This window comes from Poromitra crassiceps (assembly GCF_964638095.1).
Source record: "Poromitra crassiceps genome assembly, chromosome: 9".
NCBI classification, from domain to species: Eukaryota; Metazoa; Chordata; class Actinopteri; order Beryciformes; family Melamphaidae; genus Poromitra; species Poromitra crassiceps.
Window position 1 is genome coordinate 37369254 of NC_139630.1, and position 21630 is coordinate 37390883.

At 43.6% G+C, this 21630-nt stretch overlaps 1 protein-coding gene across 1 annotated transcript; it reads right to left on the reverse strand.

Moving 5' to 3' along the window:
* Positions 1-1588: 1588 nt before the first annotated feature.
* On the reverse strand, positions 1589-16470 carry LOC310782499 (saccharopine dehydrogenase-like oxidoreductase; the record flags this gene model as incomplete). The annotated part of the gene is made up of 12 exons (XM_083643174.1): positions 1589-1985; positions 2136-2217; positions 2595-2706; positions 5486-5542; positions 6919-7038; positions 10361-10478; positions 12197-12327; positions 13901-13950; positions 14398-14527; positions 14747-14827; positions 15606-15718; positions 16278-16470. The coding sequence occupies 12 exons, from the start codon at positions 16468-16470 to the stop codon at positions 1886-1888; spliced, it is 1287 nt and encodes a 428-aa protein (XP_083499300.1). The 3' UTR covers positions 1589-1885.
* Positions 16471-21630: the final 5160 nt, after the last annotated feature.

Genomic DNA, 21630 nt, shown 5'->3' on the forward strand with positions numbered 1-21630 from the left:
GAAAAGGAAGGCAGGAGAGGGAGAGAGAAAGACAAGCCGTTGGGGGAAGAGAGAGAGAGAGAGAGAGGGGTGAAGATCATTAGCTAGACAGTCAGTTCAATTCAAGCCAGATAGATCCCTCAAGGGTCAAGGGTTAAGCCGGGCAAGGTAAGGAACATGAGGTGGAGAACTGCGCAGCCACAATGGCGAGTGGGAAGACCATGCGGGGGCTGGCGAGAGGGGTGGCGCTGCTCTCTGCTATGCTACGCATAGGGAAACCACTGCAATCTCTCCCTCTCTCATTCGTGTACACCAAAACACCCCCCCCCCCCCCCCCCCACACACACACACACCTCCAAGAGATTATCCTCACACCTGCACACGCTGAGCAAGCTCTCTCTCTCTCTGTATATGTTTTCTCCCTCTCCTATGAGAGCCATTTTATTGGAGTGGTGGTGACAGCTGGGGGAGGGGAGATAGATACAGATAGAGTCTAGATGAGAGAGAGAGAGAGCTATGAGAAGAGAGAGAGGGCTATGAGTCACGCTGAGAGAAAAGAGAGAGACAATAGCTGCCAGCATCTTTTAACCTTGGTCGTCTATTCACAGAGCCGGTGCGTCTGTAGTGCGTCTGCTACCCCACGATAACCTTCTTGTGATCCTGTCCCTGTTTAGTCTCACTCTCCACCTGCACACACGCACGCACGCACGCACACACACACACACACACACACACACACACGCACGCACGCACGCACGCACGCACACGCACACACACACAGTCATTTCAATTAAGGCCAAACAATGTGTCTGCATTCTGAAAGGCAGAAAATGACCTCTACTGTCATGTAAGGTCTGTGCCATGTAAATATTAAGTGATGAAGAGCCGGGCAAACAGCGGCACCAGGTGGCGGCAAAGGGTTTCCACAAGTGGGAGGGAGACTACGGCCTCTTCCAGCTACCGCCATGCTTCCGGCTTGGCTGGGTTTGAACACACAACTAATAAGCACTGGGTTATAAATTAGTAATACATCTTGTGTGTGGATTGTCAGTCCTTGTTTTTCAAAGGTAGCTGTAGGGTAAGGGATTCAAAACTAAAAAGGCCAGGAAGAAGGGTAAACTGACAATTGTTTTTCATTTAAAAATGAAAATGTCCATGACTTTTCCTTGACACACGTTCTGTATAAACCAAAGTTGCTGGAGTTCCAAAAGGAAATAGTAGTCATTTGATGTAGTCCATTTAATCAAATGATTCTATAACATTTTATTATTATTGAATGTGCTGCTTTTTAATCTTCCCTTACATCTCCAAAATCCACTCGCTTTTCATTTCTAGTGTTAGAATTAGGTTTAGGTGAAAATGTAGGCTTTATGGTAGGCCTTTAAATCAATGCCCTCCTACTCTCTTGTGTGTGCGTGTGAGTGTGTGTTCTGATGTGAACGATGAGGCATCTTGTTAACAAACGGCAACATAACTCATATGAATTTGTTTTTATTGTTTTCTTTCAATAATTTAAATCTACTCATGAAGTACAAAGAACAAAAAGTACTTTTAAGGTCCTTAATCTGATTTGTAACAAAATCACAAGACCATTATACATAATGTCACTCTCGCGCACATGCACACGCACGCGCGCACATGCACACACACCAGAGGGTGTGGCCAGAGGGTGAAAGCCAACATGCGGTGTCGTTGAGCAAGACAGTGTGGTAACATAATGCCTGTAATGTGTTGACATAAGTGCTTTCATTTCCATAAAGCAGGACAGGAAGGGATTTCATCACTGGCTACCACTGTACAAATTCTGTACAGATGAAGGGTCGCGGAACCTCTACTACACTGAATACCACAACACTATGGTGACTGCAGGGTGGAGTGACTTGTTCACTGCGGTCTAGTCGAGACTCTATGGGTAGCTTCTGACTGAGAACTTGATGCCGTGCTTATGGAGGCGGTCGATGAGGGTGGTTTTAGAGAAGGCAGCTCCCGGAGAGTACACGCCTCCCCTGTCAATAACAACACACACACAGAGAGAGAGAGGAGGAGAGTGAGAAGCTGGAGACGCACCTTGAGAGAATGATGGAAAGACTCCTGCAATGCCACTGATGTCTGACAGAGGGAGACAAAGACAAAGAAGGAAAAGAGACTCAACTGACCTTCTGGGGAGAGAGTGCAGTTCATTCAGCAAGGTGATGGCTGCCTGTACTATAGCAGACACTGTTGCTACATAACCAGGCTCTGTTAACCAAGAAACAGGGGGGAAACATATGCATGAGTTAAAGCAAAGAAATGCACTTAAAGCACTCTAAATTGAGTAGTTCCCCTATTTAGTGCATGTAAATACTGGTCTTCTGGATCACGTTGTGTATATGACACTAAAGCTTTCTCCCTATTGAAGATGCAGGAGGGCTTTGAAAGGAAAAAGACTCATACTATTAAAGAGCATTACTGATTGTTTGTTACAATGTTGCTGTTTGTTTAGGTAGCAATGACAACTGCCATGATAATGCAATGGACGATACAAGACTTCCACTATAGCTATAACTGTATTATACTGAACATGAACAAAAGAAAAGCCTAATACAGTAGCACAAAGTCCGTTCTGGTGGCTTTACCTGCTCCTATGACCTGAGTGCAGATCTTGTCATTGGGTCGGCTATGTGAAGGCTCTTTCCCCTCAGAGTAGCCCTCCCCGAAAAAAGTTAGGCTGAAACAGGTGCCTTCTATCTGAGAGCAGGGGGAAAGAGTGATGAGAAAGGGACTGGACGAAAATCGCATACGTACCATCCGCCCCCCGTGCGATGAAAAAAGAATTGTCTGCCTCTTCTACTCCGCAAGGGTAACTATAGAAACCGGCCGGGCGCTGTGTGTGTGTGTGTGTGTGTGTGTGTGTGTGTGTGTGTGTGTGTGTGTGTGTGTGCGCGTGTGAGCGTGTGCGTGCGCGTGCGTGCATATGTCAGTGCCTGCTATAGTTGCTACAGGTTGTTGAGCTAGCCCGTTCGCCAACAGTTTGCCATGCATAGGCTCTCTTGGTTATGTCTGGATAACTGTTGGAAAAGCAGTTGTAGGAAACCACAGATTGCAATAAACAGCTTTTCAGCCATTTATAAAGATCAGTGACAACAAATCAAGCTGTCATTTCCTTGGTCAGACTCGGGGAACAAGACTGTGATGCACAGTTGATTTCACTACTGTTGACACGACCATGTCGATTGGATAAAGGTGTCTGCTAAATGGCATACTGATACTGTAATGCAATGTCATCTAACATGTTGTCCATTGGTTGGTGAATTGTGTGGCAGAATACTGTGCGGAGCAGGCCAAAAGTTAAACACACTTCAACTCTGTAGCTGAGCTAGCGGGCGGACAGTAGCACGCGCGTACAAGCACGAACATGACTTTTTCATGGGAGCGAGTCCACGTCCCGCTCCGCCTACCAATGTGCCCACGCCCTCCACCTCTCCCCGTAGCCTGGGTCCAGACCGTCGAAGCCCCGCCCGCTCCACAGTTGTAGATGGAAATGAGTTTACGAGTTGACGATTCAGTCTGAATATCAGGTTACGCCGCCCCGTGCACCTCTCGTTGAAAATGAAAGAGGACCAGGCGATTTTCGTCCCCCGTGTAAAAGCCCCTTAAGAGAGTGAACTAGTCGGTAGTAGCTGCGTTTACATGCACACCTTTTCCTCAATCTGATTTAAATCACTCGGTTTGAAGATTTCGGGTCAACTGTTTACACAGGAGGTGATTTAATACGATCTGGTGTTTACCCAGAGCATGCGCCAAAGCGTTGAATACAACTTGACAGGTCTGCCAAGTGCCAACTCTCGCATTGACGGTGAGACTCAAGCAATTGACACTTCTCACATACTCTTCACACCACAAGTACATTTTCTCGCAGTGAAAAATTCATACTGTAAATTATACCGGGAACATAAAGCGTGAATTATGCCAGACATATGGACCGTCGCACGCAAAATGAGAGACACGGAATCCCGACGAGAAAACGTTTTAAGGATTTTATAGCCTTGGGAAATCTCCACTTTGTCCGCATGCATAATTAGAAAATAACTCTTCTGTCAGCAGCTCCTCTCCTCTCTCACTGCAGCAGGCAGGAGGCCCCCTTACGCCAAGACAGAGAGCATCATGGGCATGCGCAGAAAGAACGCAGCCAGAGAGTCATCAGTTCCACCGTTTATATGATAACATTTTTCTCTTGATCGGTTTATGAAAAGGTTTAAACTACCCCCTGCAACCATATGAAATTTCAACCGGTTTGGGCCCGTTTAATCTGATTGTTATGGATCATTTTTAATCTGTTTGGGCTTTTAAACCTATTTCAATCTGATTATTTTGCTCCATGTAAGCGTGCCTATATATTGTGTGAGTGGTTCAATATTCAGCGCTACTATGAAACTACCATTATATACTTTACTTTATTTCATATCTAGCGAGACAGGCAAGTAATATTGTTCCGAGCAGTGAAGTAAGCCACGGCCCCCCCAGGGTTGCCGTTTCCAAGCCTGTCCGAGCGCCAGGTCGTGCGTGTGGCGATGTGTGTTGTGACTGTGTGACAAAGGTTGCTTCCTGGTTGTATTGCAGCTGTGGGACCGTGCATTTGCGGGTTTTTGTTTCAGTGCGGTCAGTCGGCTGTGGCTCGCTCTGCATGTCTCCACGGCACAGACTGTCTAGTGCATTGGTTCCCACTGGGGGTCCGCGGGTCTCCGCCTGGTGGTCCGCCAGATAATAGCTTCTTTTTTTCCCCTCTTTTTTTTTTGAGTGCCTTTACAACAGGGTTACTCAACTTGCTTTGCCCGGGGGCCACTTTCGTGAAATGATAGAAGGCCAGGGGCCAGTTAATAAACAATCAATATACATTTTTCTGTAGCGGATTGTAGGTTTTTGGGGTGTCAGCCGGAGTTTAGTCTGACAATGTTGTGCACACCGGATAGTTAGTTAGGTTAAGTACATACATAAGTGCCTGGGTAGCGAGCAGACAACGGTATTTGACAATTTAGCAGCTAAATCATAGATTATTGAAAGATATATTCCAGACTGAAATGCTATAAGTATTGGGCAGGAGTATTGGCCAGAATGACATGAACATTTGGACACTTATTCAGCGGGTATCTTGCATGTTGCGTTCAGGTGCACGCAACTTTTTTTTTTTTTTTTTTTTTTTGCAATTCCATCGCGGGCCACACAACCGCCAGTTGAGTATCACTGCTTTACAAGATACACAAATCTTTATGATTGATGATAGACAGGAAAGGGAACCCGATATAAACAAATATGTTTAAAGTAGGCTACAAGAGCAGTTCATAGTTATTAATCAAATCAATATTTCTTTACCACTACATCAGCATTAACAACACTACCTGAATCTATAGGTTTCATTTGATTTGACAGCTCTCATCTGGAGCCACTGGACAACAGCCATTTTGCATCCCCTGCCTGGGAGGAAGCAATTCAATTCAGACAGAACCAGTGAACACAGTAACTGACTCACCTGCTTCATGGTTGGACCAGACTTTGTGAACAAGCCAAAGGAGAAGAACGACGGAAACTACGGGCAAGTCAAGAACTTAATATCAGCCACTTAATCTATACACACAGTAAAGTTACATAATTCTGCTCGCAACAGACCATCATTTATGCAAACTTAATTAACTATAATTTTATACTCAATATTCAAAATAATAAGTCCATCCACAGTCTATATAAATACTTTGCTATTGCTGGAATTGCAATGCTGATGATGCAACCTGAAGCCATTAAACTGCATAATCTAAATACTATTTGCAAGTAAATGCTGCCATATTCCGCTGCTGCATTTAAGTTGCTTTGGAGATGAGTTTTAGCTCAACGTCCGTCACACATAACTGCCACATTCATCCACATTTAAATACTTGGAATTAGCCTCCTTATGTCAGGGTGTTTGTGTCATCTTAAAAATGTTCCTACTTAAAATGACCTCCATTTAAGAGGAACTGGGATTATCTGCTTTCCTCTAGGCATCACCTGGAACATAGGCTACGTTCACACAGCCATCCTTAGTGCTTGAATCTGACTTGTTGCTCACATCTGATTTCTTTGTGTGGCTGTTCACACAGACTTTTTAAAAGTGGCCCATATCCGACTCCAGTGTGAACAGATCACGGACATGAAGTGACCCGCATGTGCAGAAGAACAACAATAACGTCACACGCAGCGCACTGCTGTTCTACGTAAACCCAGAAGAAGACAGCAGTAAACAATGCGGTAGCTGACGATGTTGTTTCATCTGTTGTTCACGGTTTAATTTCAATGCCCGCGTGTTGGTCCTCCCACTCCCTCCTCCCGCCAGCGCAGAATAGTGACGAATGTCGCTCTGGAATGACGTAAAAGTCACATTGAAGTGGTGGATGTTGCCAGGAAAATTTTTGATATTGAAGACATTTCGGGAGATGACTTGACGAAAACGCTGAATGAAGCGTTCGCTTCGGCCTAGATGAGTGGTCTGGGCCGCAGTATGGATATTGGGGTGAATGGGTGCATTTTGGATGGACACTTTTTATTGATATTGTATTTGCACTATAGTTTTAGCAATACAGTAGGTGGCGGTACTGCACCATTTAAGGATGCCAACTGCCATAAAACTCAACAGAAGAAGAAGAAGTCACATTGAAGCATTAAGTCAGATATGGGCCAGATGTCTGTTCACACCGGAGTCACTTTCAAAAACATCAGATTCGAATCTGATGTTTTACCACATTTGAAAGTAGCCCAGGTCGTCTTTAAAAAAGTCACTTTCAATGTGACTTGTACTGTTCACACAGTCATGAAAAAGACTGATCTGAGTCACTTAGGGGGGAAAAGATTAGATTCAAGCACTAAGGATGGCTGTGTGAACGTAGCCATAGTCACACATAATAATAAGTCAAATGGCTGCGGTGTACCTACCGTGGTGAGGAGTTTCCTGCCCAGGCTGAATTTGACCATGAGCCAGAAGAGCAGGCCGCCACAGCCCAGCTTGACTACTGAGAAGAGGCCACCGACCCCGACGTAGGCACTGTACTGGACCTGTGGACGGAGGGAGGGAGGGAGGACAGATGACGACAGAGGAGAGAAGATGGGAAGACAAGAAGTGCAAGTGCAGCGGTAGATTCCCTGCCTTCCAACACGGGGGTCACAGGTTCAAGCCCCCGTGTTACCTCCAGCTTGGTCGGGGGTGCATACAGGCACAATTTGGCCCTGTCTGCGGGGGGGGGGAATCCGGATTAAGGGTATGTGTCCTGGTCACTGCGCTAGTGCCTCCTCTGGTCGGTCGGTCGGTCGGGGGAGAGGGCAACTGGGGGGGAGCAGCGTGATCCTCCCACGTGCTACATCCTGCCGGTGAAACCCCTCGCTGTCAGGTGAAAAATAATCGACTGGCAAGTGCACATGTATCGGAGGAAGCATGTGCTAGTCTATAACTCTCCCCAGATGGGCAGAGGGGGTGGATGGAACCCTATGGATCCCAAGTGGCGCAAGGCTTGAGTGTCTGACACTAGCCGGCTAACTCTGTTTACATTTTAAAAACTGCGACGGTTCACACAACTTTAACACGAGATGCATATATTATACATCAAACTCTTGAGCTAATTCTGCTCTCACTCAGAATGTCAAAATATAAGCGATGCGATGTATAGTTTTTGAGATATTAACGTTTGTTTGGCACAACTCTGCCGCGGGGTTCCGCATTTCTGGGTGGCAAGTGACGTCACGCTGATTCGTCCTTTAAAAAAAGAAGGGAAAGGTCAGATAAGGTGAAGAAATAAACTGAGGGAGGAAGGTGAGTGGGCAGGGAAGATAAAGGGGAGCTAGTTGGAGGAAGAGGAAGAGAGAGAGAGAGAGAGAGAGAGAGAGAGAGAGAGAGGCTGGAGGGAGAGATGAGATGTCAAAGTGAATAATGAGTAGGGGGGAGAGAGTGATGAATCACTACATATGAGTCATCACAGTCCCACTCTGCTGGTAGATGGCAGCCTACGATTCATTCATTCATTCATAAGATTCATTTCATTAAGGCCTGTTTCTCTGGCTGCCATCAAAATGTGTGACGGCGGCTGGAGCGGCTGACCTAGTTACAGGTACTGGAGGAAAAACATGAGAGAGAGAGAGAGAGAGAGAGAGAGAGATGAAAGGAGGGAGTGCTCTGGCAGAGGGAGAGAGATCAAGGTTAAGAGAGAGAGAAAGATGGAGGAAAAGGGAGAGAGGGTAAGCTTGTTGCTTGCATATATTGTATAATCTGTGTTAATTCTCTGTACTGCTTTGGCAATATGAGTTTCTAACCCGCCATGCTAGTAAAGCTTACCGCTATTTGAATTTGAGTAAGCAAGGTTGAGCAAAGGAACGACAGAAAAAGAGACCAAAAAAGAGAGAAAGAGATCATGCAGACATGAGCAGAGCTGCTTAGTTCAGTAATTGGTCCTCTTCCCAAAACATTTGTTTGCTCTCCCCGGCCAGTGCAGCGCTGCAGGAAGCAGCGGCTGTCAGTTATAATAGCCAAGATAAGGACAGTGTGACATTAATTAAGAGGTAGAGAGCTAACGATTAATCGCCAAACAGTTTATTACAGAGTATTTTTTTTTTTTTTTTTTGTACTCCATTTTACCTGATGAAGGTCTGAGCGACTGAAACGTTGTAATAAAGTTTGCCAGTTAATGGATAGTGTGTTGGAATTATTTTCTTCTATTAATTTTTTTTAGAAAGAAAAAAGTCTCTGTCACTCTGTCTCGTGCCTTCTGGTTCTGCACTTCACTGTCGGGATTCTGGGCAAAAATATTTGACTGGTACTCTAAGGCCTACAAAATAACCCTTCAGCCGGAGGCAGAACTTTGCCATCTTCGGCTGCTCGGAGACCTCTCTGGACTTCCCTACAGCTGTGCAACAGTCTCTGACACTGGAGACAATTGTTGCCAAAAAAAACTAATTTTGATGGAATATAAATCACCCTCTTCACCCTCTTTCCAATTGTGGTTGACGGACATGATCTCTGTTATATGGATGGAGAGACTCAGGTCCCTAAGCACCAAGTCAATAAAAAAAGAATCGAACTATTTGGGACCCGTTTCTAGCCTGCCTCGATGAGGTTAGGGGCAGCAGGTGACTTGCTCAGCTAGTTCCTCATTGACCTCTTACACAACATCTCTTAGAAGCACATAAGCACCCTATCCAGCTGGTAGCATGATATTATATTACAAAACTGTAATATTGAGTGTCACTGTGGCATGTATTTTTGTTTGTTTTTTGTTTTGTTTTCCCCCTGGGTCTGAGCCCGTTTGTTTGTCTTGTTCTGTTTCAGGAAAACTTGAATAAAATATTGAGGGGAAAAAAGTCAAAATTCTCTGAGTACAGCTTCTTAAATGTGAATATTTCCTGGTTTACTCCGCTATGACAATAAACTGAATATCTCAGGGTTGTGGACAAAACAAGACATTTGTCAGCATGGGCTTTGGGAAACACTGCTTGACATGTTTCAAGATTTTCTGACATTTTATAGACCAAACAACTACGTAATCGATTCATTGAGAAAATAATTGACAAATTAATCGATAATGAAAATAATCGTTAGTTGCAGGCCTATTAAGGGGAAACTATCATTCGATGGCATAAAATACAACATACCAAAAGGTATTTCTGAGGGACACGGATAGCACCGAGATATTAGCGGCTCTCGATCTTCCCGGTCCTGAGATACGCTTCGACAGAGCGACAAATTCCAAGGAATGGCCAATTTTTTTTTTTTTTGCCTCAAACAGGGAATGCCAAATAATTGATTGCATGGACATGTCACAAAGTCTCGTTTGATCTCACCTGAGGGTTGGAAAGCACATGAGCTGTTAGATGAAGAAAATTTGCATTCGCTTGTCAGACGGGCAATGATAACCTTCTCAAAATTAATTTGTTCATGGTTGTTGGATTTTTTTACTACATGAGCCAAATAGTAAGGCACACGCATAAATAAACAAGGTTTGAGCTTCCTCCATACAGGGGGCTTATTGCTTAAGTATAACATGCATGTAGGGCGTCCAGGTAATGTAGCAGTAGATTCCCTGCCTATCAACACGGGGGTCGCAGGTTCGCACCCCCGTGTTACCTCCGGCTTGGTCGGGCTTCCATACGAAGCCGGATTGGGGGTATGTGCATGTCTCATATATTGCTGTATGTCGCAACTATGTCTTTTCTCTAGTATGCATTCTTCTGTAGGGTAGTGGCCACAATAACTACCATGATTACCAGTTAAAATGTGATATAAAATCATGATTATTTGGTTTAATTTCCGAGTAACCAAAACCAAAACTACCATCTACAATCGCTGTGATACACACGGGAAACACTGTCTCGGATTGTTATGGGCTCTTACTGGGGACTGCTGCTCCTCCTCGTAAAGGAAACGCTGGGTTCTCTTCACCACCGACGGGTCCGAGCCCATGAAGGGGATAGCATACTGTTCAATCTCCTTACTGAAAAACACATAGCCCCTGGACACACACACACACACACACACACAATTACACAGAGAGAAGTCGGTGTAATCTCCACTCACCAAATCTATCTCTGGGCTTGCAGCATCAGCACACACAGTAGAATTCAATGCAAGGCAAGCTCATTTTATCCATTGATAGTCCTCTAAATCTGTCTCTGCATCCCTGCCGGTGGCCTGTGTTCCAATAAAGTCTCATTACTCGGGATGCAAGTCAGTCCACCAGACATTCATAGTCTGAAAATCGTTGGCGAGCTGCGGAATCCTTGTACCTCCAAGTGTGCATTTTGTTGATGTTGTTTTTTTTACTGTCAGTTTACCTTGTATCTCACACTCTTGGACCAAGTTATCACTTTGTTGGTGTAGAATCATTCAAATTATGGATATCTCATTTTGGAATCTTGAAATGTAGATTAAAGTGTTAAAAGAAGTCAAGTCAAGTCAAATTTATTTGTATAGCACATTTCATACACAGATGCCGTTCAAAGTGCTTCACATAAAATGGATGACATAAGAAAAGAAAAAAAAAAGAGGATAAAATAGACATTTCATAACAGCTTTGTCTTTATACTGTAGTTTGGACGCCAAGCATACCCTCTACTGGTACCTTGCGTCTTCTGTTGCCCGTACATGCCACAGCATTGGGTTTGCATAAAATCAGATAGAGGCAATTCAAAGTGCTTCACATAAGATGGTCGACACAAGAAAATAAGAGAATAAAAGAAGAGGATAAAATTGACATTTAAAAGCATCACAACAGAGTAGTTGCAAAAATAGTTAAAAACTTACAGAGGAATAAAAAACATTTTCAATCTGTCAGCAGTTAAAAGCGACGGTAAACATAAAAGTCTTTAGTCTATTTTTAAAAGTAAGTAAAGTTGGGGCAAATCTGATGTCTTCAGGCAGACTGTTCCAGCTAGCAGAAGCATAGTGGGTGAATGCGGCTTTCCCATGATTTGATTTAATCCTAGGGACAGTTAGTAAGCCGGACCCTGCTGACCTGAGAGGTCTAGACGGTTCATAGCGTGGGAGCAATTCAGCGATGTATTTTGGGCCTAGGCCGTTAAGTGCCTACTGTTGTAGACTAGTAACAGTATTTTAAAATCTATTCTATGACACACTGGCAACCAGTGTAAGGACTTAAGAACTGGAGTAATATGATCAGCTTTCTTAGTCTTTGTTAGAACTCTAGCGGCAGCATTCTGAATGAGCTGGAGTTGTCCAAGTTCTTTTTTGGAGAGACCAGAGAAAAGGCTATTACAGTAGTCTAACCTACTGTAGATGAAGGCATGAATTAGTTTTTCTAGATCCTGTCTGGACATGTAGCCCCTAATTCTTGCTATATTTTTAAGATGATAGAAAGCTGATTTTCTGATTGACTTAATGTGGGAGTTGAAATTGAGATCGGAATCAATAATAACGCCAAGATTTTTAACTTGATCCTTTGGCTTCAGGGATAGAGACTCAAGGTGTGCAGCGATTTTAAGCCTTTGTTCTTTGGGACCGAAGAAAAGAAAATACATCACTGCCTTTGGGAAACTCACATCTTTCACATCACAGACTTTTATGAGATACAAGGTTTTCTTAGCACACAGAGAAAAATCACCTTACCTTTTAGTTGACTCGTCAGTGCCCCACATTCCAATAAAAATGTCATTACTTGAAAGCGAAGTGTTTTTGCCAGACAGTGATTTCCCCCAGTTATTATAACCATACCTATTTTTGACTCTGGCGCCCCCCACAGGCAGTGGCTTGTGGCCAAACTTCTTCCTCAGCTGGCGGAGGGAGGCGCTGTCTGCTAAGCCGTACACTGCAGACTGCCAGGTGGCATCGTGGCCGGAGACCCCCTGCAGAGAGAGCAGACACAGCAGCGCTGACTTCAACTGACTTGCAAATCAATCGCAATGCAGAAAGTGGATGATGTTCAAAATTCTGATTTTAAAGAACTGTCATATCCAATCAATAACAAAACATTTGGAATAGAACCAGGGACTCGAGTCGTTTATCTTCACTCCAATTAGGTTACTTTAATTTTCATATGAAATGATATGTAAAGCCTTTATATGAACTTTGCATTTCACACTGATGAATGACTTTTTGTAACTAGTCTGGTTCTCTCAGCTAATGTTTGTCTGTATGGTACATGTTGCGGCAACTGTTGTTACTGAGTGGTCACTTTATAAAGCCTGCCTGAAGACCAAATTTCCCCTCAACATTTCACTCGAAAACAATAAAAAGTGGATTTTTTTTTAAATCTGCAGCCCCCCGATCCCTTAGACCCCCTGGCGCTCTATTCATTCGATTCTATTCAACTATTCAAAGCAGTGTTAGGAATACTGAAGAAACCTCCATCTTGTTAGGAATACCTGAATAAACCTCCATCTTGTTTTTGTTACATATCGGCATATAGTTTCAAAGGAAATTGTAGTATTTTCAGAAGGAACAAAATCTGCCAATGGGATGTTGGCCAATCGAATTTCTGGATGTTGCTTCTTCCAGGAGTTGAGAAAAAAAAAATCCAGCTGACACGCATAAATCATATCCCCTCTCCTACACACAGAATACATCTGTTCATGTGTACATATTGTTCTTTAGCCCTTTATTTTATTTCTTTCCCCAGAACTTCTCCAGAATATTATAAAGCAACTATGACGTGCACTCCTTGACACTGGTTGCTGGGAATTTTGATCCAGGAAACCTGTTCTGCTATTGCACTCATTGCAAATCGCTCTGGATAAATCCCTAAAATTATTATTTTTTTAATTTAAACATGTATTTCAGTTGAATTCCTTTGTTTACATAACCTGACACTGCCAGATGGGGGTGGTATTGTGTTCACTGCCCCCGTCTGGCAGCATCAGGTAAGTGTTTACATCCTCGATTCAGAAAAACCTCAAGTTTACAGCTTCCATGATTAGTAGGCCTTAAAGTCACATCCATTCACTGCATCGTTAAAAGGAATGGTTCCCTAATCAATCTCAACAACACTTTAGTCTTTAAGTCAGGGTGGAGAGCATTGACTGTCTATAAATATGGACGACGCGTCTCTCTTTCCTACCGCTATGTAAAAATGAAGCAATTTTTTTTATCCTCAAACTATTTAAAAACAAACTTTCAGAAAAATTTGCACTTCAACATACATCAGTGTGATAAGAACTACCTAAAATGACAGAAACCATCTTTGGGAAAAATGTCTTTGACGTGTACTCTTATTGTTTCGTTTGGCTCCCGCTAACATGGAGGGGGGCAGGATGACCTATACTGCAGCAAGCCACCAGGGCAAGGCATCACTTTTTGGGAGCTGACATGATGTCCATAATTATATACAGTCAATGGTGCAGAGAGATATTGTAAAAGACTCCATCTCCCATCATGCAGTGCAGGAAGGAGCTGGGATTGTTCAGTCTACCATGAGTCTACCTCAGGTCCGCTGGTAATAGTCAGGAAGCTCTCCACTGCTGTCAGCGTTCCTGAAAACAAACAGCAACACACAGCTGAAGATTCCAGTTAAATACAATCAAATCATTGTGCTCAATTAGAAGTTCAACAAAGATGAATTTACTAACATTAGCCTTTGTATAAACTGGGACAAATAAGTATTACCTTTTGTTTCATCTAAAATTTGCGTAGGTCTCTACAGCACTGTATGATAAATGTTACATACTGTATAAACAGCTACATAAACATTATGAAAGAAACATTAAAAAACAAAACTTACTTACAAACAAGATGTCAATCACTACTTAGGCCTACTTGAGCGCATAAGAAACACAGCGCTGGGTGTGTTTTTTGTGTGTGTGTTTTAGTATGATTATTAGTGTATGCTTTGACAAATTATGTTGATCGCACAGAAACATTGGTGGTTGGGACTGGAACAAGACTTTTTTCTTTAGTAGATGAGCTCTTCAGTTTCCTACCTTTGAACTGTTGTTTTGTGTAGAGAATACCCAAATCTGCCGGTATGGAGTCGAAGCCACAGCTGCCAATCACATACACTCCCCTGTCCAAGGCCTTACTGTGGTACTCTAGCTGCATACGCTCCAGGAACTAGAGAGGATGGACACACGCACACACATGAAATGAACACACAGTTGTACGCACACAGCATGAAGTCAGAGAGCAGACACACACATACTGCTGCATCATTCCAGTCTACTTTAAGTATGGTATTTCAGTAGAAGTATTCAAACAAATACCAAGAAACAAACATGAAGATTAACAACCACAGTAAACACCATAAAAAGGGACGTTTAAACTACTGCCCACCTGAGGCTCTCCGCAGATGTCCATGTAGTGAGCTCCATTTTCTATGCAAGCTTTGACCACCGGCTCACCATAAAACCTGTACTGAGAAGAAGAGAAAGAGAGGATAGGGGCATCCGGGATCGTGCAGGGGTAGATTCCCTGCCAGTAGCTGCCAACACGAGCGGCACGGGTTCCAGGCCTCGTGTTACCACCGGCTTGGTGGGGCAACCGTACAGGCACAATTGCCATGTCTGTTTTTTCCACTTCCTCCACAATTTTCCACTGTTGTTGTGAGACGGGTTGACGTCTTCTATGCAGTGTGTTTTTGCGTTAACGTTATTAGCAAAGGGAAGTGACGGTGGCAGGAGAGGTGTGCTGTACAGGAAGCTGGGGGGAAAGGTAGGGCTGTTAGACTCTGGGTTCCCAGATTGCTGTGTTAGTGACTGTGGAAAATAACAAGTGCTCTGAGAACGCATTATTTGGCCCCAGTATTTTTTATGGGGTCGGAGGTGGGCCGCGAAAGGTTTTGAGATTTTCATGTGGGCCCTGAGTTGGAAAAGGTTGGGAACCGCTGTGCTAGTCTACTCTCCCCAGATCAGCAGAGGGAGCAGAGCAACAACCGGGACAGCAGGGGGTATTGGCCAACTGCAATTGGGGAGAAAAATCTGGGGAGCAGGGTGGGGAGATGATTACTACAACAACAAGAATTGGCGCTGTCCTGCTGGCTGAGCGGGCCAACTGACATGTACAATGCACTTACGATGTTATTGGTTCAACTCCAACTCACAATTTGAGTAAAATGTCACCCATCCCCTACGACTCCTACGGTTTCCTGGGTTTTATAGTCTCACAAAGCCACAAGCTACTATTAAATACTTACTGGTCCCACACAGTTGAGAATTACCAGCCCTTGTTGGCACATGACTGCCAGCGATTCCTCGATGGACACATCAGCAACAATGATTTCAATGTCCATTCGCAACTCTGGCATAGCTGGAAACAGAGAGGAAAAGTCATTATCTGCAAATCGCACCATGGACATATATAGCCTAAACCTATGAATATTTAATAAGATACATATTTGTGTTAGACTACTTCAATAAACTGTACAATTACAATATAAAATGCATTTCCTCCAGCCTAAAATTACTTTTTCATAATACTGAGTGATTAATAATGTAGCCTATTAAAGGAGAATTCCGTTTTTTTATACTGATTATGCTTTAGTGCAATGGTTCTCAAGTGTGCCTAAGATCCCCAAAAAACATGTAAATACTGTGACGTTTCCAGTAACTTGTTACTAGGTCAATGTTGAGTTACTGCAACCAAACTACAATTCTACTCGATGCAGAAGAATAGAACCATTTTTACTTGTAAATAACCACACACAAACAACGACGACGACAGCTGACTGCAGCCTCTGACAGTCACAGTGTAGCCAATCAGTATAGTAGTCAAACAACGTGTGATGTGATGTGACATTTGATCGTTAGTTCACAGACACCACCACTCTGTCTTATCTGTCTTGTCTTGGTCAATGGGCGGCACATACACAGCCTCCGGGCGACTTGGTTCAATACTCCTTCTAGACGCTGTCTGCTTCTCCCGGCCACTGCCCATTTCAGAGAGCCGCCGGGCCCCTCTGCGGCGCACCGGGCCACCTCCTCCGCCACAAACTGCCCGGTAAAGCCAGAGGCACCGAACACGATGATGTGGTACGGTCTGCTAGAGGTTACAGCCGCCATTGTGCGTTACAGTTTAAAGGGCTCGGCTCAGCTGGTAGTTCCGGTTCTCTCAGCTGATTGGCTGGAACACACAACGTCAACGTTGTCAAATGACACACTTGTGGCATCTATCAATCCGCCAAGCATGTGCCACAAAAGTCTATGGCCACAAACCTTGTTGGTGTGCGAGTATTGCAGAAGTACTCGCACACATTCTCGCACAAAACTCGATCATACTAAAGTAATGTGACTGTTCTGCAGCAGAACAGTCACATTACTTTAATATGATCGTTCTTTGATAATTACATTGATGGTGTTACTCCGCCTTTCGTTGTAGGCCTACCCAGATTTGCGCACATATGAACCATATCATGAACCAAAACACAGTAGTGTACTAGTGACTGCAGCAGTATGAGGTATACAAATGTCAAAATATAAGCGATGTGATGTAGATTTGGTGGTGTAGAGGGACATCTTGTGGCAGAATTCGAGTATTGCACTTTGAGCTGTTCCACGTCCCACACATTCTGCTCTCTACAGGGCGCTCCTCCTCCCCATGGATGTATTAAAAGAACGGCTCCTCCCCCACAGCGTGACCATCCGCCATTATGTACTTTGAATTCACAGAGGCAACATCTCCGTACACATAGAGGTAAGAGTTCACGTTTAAATATATTTATGCCATAAAATCGAGTGATGGGTGAGGATGAGGGGGAAATTGCGAGGGAGTGAAATTGAAAATTAAGACTAGAGCAGTTGAAAACGCTAGTTCCAGTGAAAACGCGAAGGAGTCTGGAGAGAATCCTGTTGGAATGAGAGCAGTGACGAGGAACGTTTGTGGAGTGGGAGATCTAAAGTCTCACGAGGAGCAGCATGGTTATAATTGATTGTCCAAGTGACATAACAGGGATAAGCCCACCATATAACAGAGTATAGAGATCACAGCTGTGTGGAATGCTTCCTTCTTGGACGTGAAGCAAGAACAAAGGCAAATTTGGCCCAGGACCACGTGCGGCGTGTAGCAATAGTGGGGGCAGGCGTACCTGTGACTTGGACACATTATCAAGATACAGCTGTGGCGAAAATGTAGCGAAATGCCTTGCTATCAACTGTTATTGCTAACAATGGCTAGCCTGGCTAGTGACTGGATCTGACAATGAGCTGACTCGCAACAGTGAACTTCCCAGCTGCAGTTTTCTGCAAATGGAACGCTAACAAAACTGATGTGATGTCATTGCCTCCACATCCCAGTTATTTTGTGATAAAGGAATGCACCATTAACCAGAAATAGCAGCCATTTTGGTTCTTCAGTGGAAAAAGCTATGGGTTTAGAATGGGGATTTCACTTAAATGCATCAAATAAGGTCTGTGGTTAACACAAGTTTATGGGAGCACAAATTTCAGTTCAGCAGGATAATCATCACAAACATTAATCACTGTTATGCCTTTTGAAGCATTTTCTAAAAAATCGTTAAAAAAACACATTTATGTTCCAAACTTCCAAGTCATAAAAGTTATTCACGTTTGTAAAGATGCACAAGCTACATCGGAAATATTACTTTGACCCATCTAAAATCATGTAACTCGTGACCTAGTTCCCGTGTCCGCCTGTTCCTAATCGCGCGTTCCTTTATCGCAAAATAACTGGGATGTGGAGGCTAAATGACATCACATCCGTTTTGTTAGCGTTCCATTTGCAGAAAACTTGAGCTGGGAAGTTCACTGTTCATTGGTTAGATCCAGTCGCTAGCCAGGCTAGCCATTGTTAGCAATAACAATTGACAACATGGCATTTTGCAGCATTTTGCGCATACAAACATTGCAGCCACACAGATAGAAGTTAGGCAGTGCTGTGTGTACAGCTGATTAAATGCGACACAAACAAAACAGAAGTGCTAAACAATATTACTACGATTACTACTACTGTTGTTGCGCGGCGCAGCCATCTTGGATTTTTGAGGTTGGGGCTGCTGAGTCTTCGTGCGTTCCTTTATCGCAAAATAACTGGGATGTGGAGGCTAAATTACATCACATCCGTTTTGTTAGCGTTCCATTTGCAGAAAACTTGAGCTGGGAAGTTCACTGTTCATTGGTCAGATCCAGTCGCTAGCCAGGCTAGCCATTGTTAGCAATAAAATTGACAACATGGCATTTCGCGGCAATTTGCGCATACAAACACTGCAGCCTCATGTCCACACAGATAGAAGTTAGGCAGTGCTGTGTGTACAGCTGATTTAATGAGACACAAACAAAACAGAAGTGCTAAACAACATTACTACGATTATACTACTACTGTTGTTGCGCGGCGCAGCCATCTTGGATTTTTGAGGTTGGGGCTGCTGAGACTCCTACGAGTTTGGAATGGGACATACCAGCTCTGATGACGTCACCGCCCAGCTCATGACCTTTGAAGTCGTAAGATTATCAGTCCCCAGTTATAAAGGAATGCACGATCTCCTACGAGTTTGGAATGGGAAATACCAGCTCCGATGACGTCACCGCCCAGCTCATGACCTTTGAAGTCGTAAGATTACCAGTCCCCAGTTATAAAGAAATGCACGATAATTTAGCCTTCCTACATGAAATGCTGTTGTAGTGGAGGCCAGCGTCTTCGTAGGCTACCTGGCTCAGGCTAGACTGCCGTAACATGTGGCACGAGTCACATGATTTTAGATGCGTCAAAGGAATATTTCCGGTGTATCTTACACATTCTGTGGCCAGACGAGTTAAGTTAAGTTATCCTTTATTTATCCCCATGGGGAAATTCATCCTCTGCATTTGACCCATCCTCTAGGAACCTTCCTAGAACTAGGAGCAGTGGGCAGCCGCAGTGCAGCGCCCGGGGACCAACTTAGTTATTTCGCCATTGCCTTGGTCAGGGGCACTGACAGGAGTATTAACCCTAACATACATGTCTTTGATGGCGGGAGGAAACCGGAGCACCCGGAGAAAACCCACACGAACACGGGGAGAACATGCAAACTCCACACAGAAAGTTGTAATATATTGTCGTGTCATGGTGTCTTTGTGTCATTAATAAACCAGAATCAGAATTATTTTATTCTGCCATAGTATGTGTGCACATACACTAGGGATGTTCATCAATTATCGAAAATCGATAATCGATCGTTAAGGATTGGAATCGATCCTGTGGCATTTGGATCGATTTTTTAATTATTAAAAAAAAAAAAAAAAAATTTTTTTTTTTTGGACTAGGTTTGGGTGGAATTCGTTCCTCCTCGCCCCACTCCATTGCACAGCCGACTAACGTGAGGTGGAGCTTCATATAGTCTCTAGTTTTCTGGCTGGGCACGGGCCTTTGTGCCAACAAAACTGTTTTAAACATGAGAAATTCACACCGGCATGCGCCGGGGACAGCAGTGTTGGAGAGGAGACACATTGAAATAAAGAGTTCATTGAGGAGAACACGTTGTCTTTCGTATTTTCTGCCATAGGCATTCATTTTGTTAAAAAAAAAAAAAAAAAAAAAAAAAAAAAATTGAAAATATTGAAAATTTTCTAAGTATTAATAAAATCGATAATCGATAATTGATCGTTAATTCTCACCGATTATCGATTTTGGAAAATTTTCAAAATGAACATCCCTAACATACACGGAAATTGTCTTGGTGTAGAAGGTGCACACACATTACATATTAGATATATAAACCACTCAGTACAATACAAAAAAGAAAAATACAATAACAACACAATAGATATGCATACGTTTAAACATTATACAAGGTATGGACAGAGTATTTAGAGCCAAATGTGGCAGAGTACAAATTTAGCAAGGCAAAGTGACAGTTACAGTACAAGGTTGGCAGTAGTACAGTTTCCAGAGTTGACAATTTTAGCAAAATATATACACGATACAAGTAAGAGTTAGCAGGTTCTATTTACAGGTTATATGCATGGATTGCATCGTATTGCACATAGAGATGTAACGGTATGAAAATCTCACATCACGATTATTGTGACCAAAATTATCACGGTTATCGTATTATCACGGTGTTAGTAAGAAATTGCTGAAAATGTTCAAAAAGTACTGAGAGACTCACTGAAATCATTTTACGGCGTTTTACATTGAAAACTCAGACCCGAAAAGGATTGATACTCACTGAAATCATTTCTCAAAGGCTGCACGTTTGCATCTGGGAGACTGTTGCCAACTTTGGTTGACGGTCGGACAGTATTACCATGTTTTTCACTGCACGGTAATCACGGTACCACGGTTTTAACGATAATGAAAATTTGAAACGGTACGGTTATCGTAAGGAATTTTATCACGGTTATCATTAAAACCGGTTATCGTTAACATCCCTAATTGCACATGTTAACTGCCTAGGGTGGTGGTGGGAGGTGCAACATCAGTGCAGGATCACAGTGCATTGTGTGTTTGTGTGAGTGTCTGTCTGTGTGAGTAACATAGTGGAGGGGGAGAGGTTTGGAAGAGATTCAAGTTATTTTTGTATGATTTTTTGGTACTCCTATTTTACAGTGAAGTCAACTGCGAGGAGCTTGTTTTCCCACTAAAAGGGGGCGGGAGCACACTCATTGCCAACCTGCACGCATTTTTGTCAGTTAAAACTACACAAAACGGCGTTGATGCCTGTGAACTCAATGGTGCACATGCAATATCTAAGCGTGTCCTGTGTTGTGAATCCTACTGCACCCTGTGCTGTGGCGATAATCTGACCAATCCAATCAATGAAAGGAATGAGTCTAGCCAATCAGAGGCAGAGAAGGGCGGGTCATGACTTTGCCTTCAACTGTATGCTTCAACTCCTTGCCGTGGGAGTGTAAACACAGTTGTTGTTTTTCGCCTCTCAAACATGGCTGCTGCGGTCTTCATAGTACTCAAACTATTTCCCCAAGGTTGGCAGGTCTGCATTGCCGATCTATCGTATACTGACGCACATAAACACGTTCAGCCGTGCATCCGCTGACGTAATGTCTCATCCTACGGGGTGAATACGATTGAAACACCACCCCGTCGGGAAACGTGAGGGGATGTCACCAAGCGACCCCGAAATAAGTGTCCTTTCCGTGACATTGTGACTGACTGAGTGACTGACTGACTGACTCGGTGAAAAGGGCTCCTGTAGACCAGCGTGTCTGTTCTGACTTAACCCTGGCTAAGTGTAGTGTGAAAAGCCTTGTAGATTGCTAATATTTGTA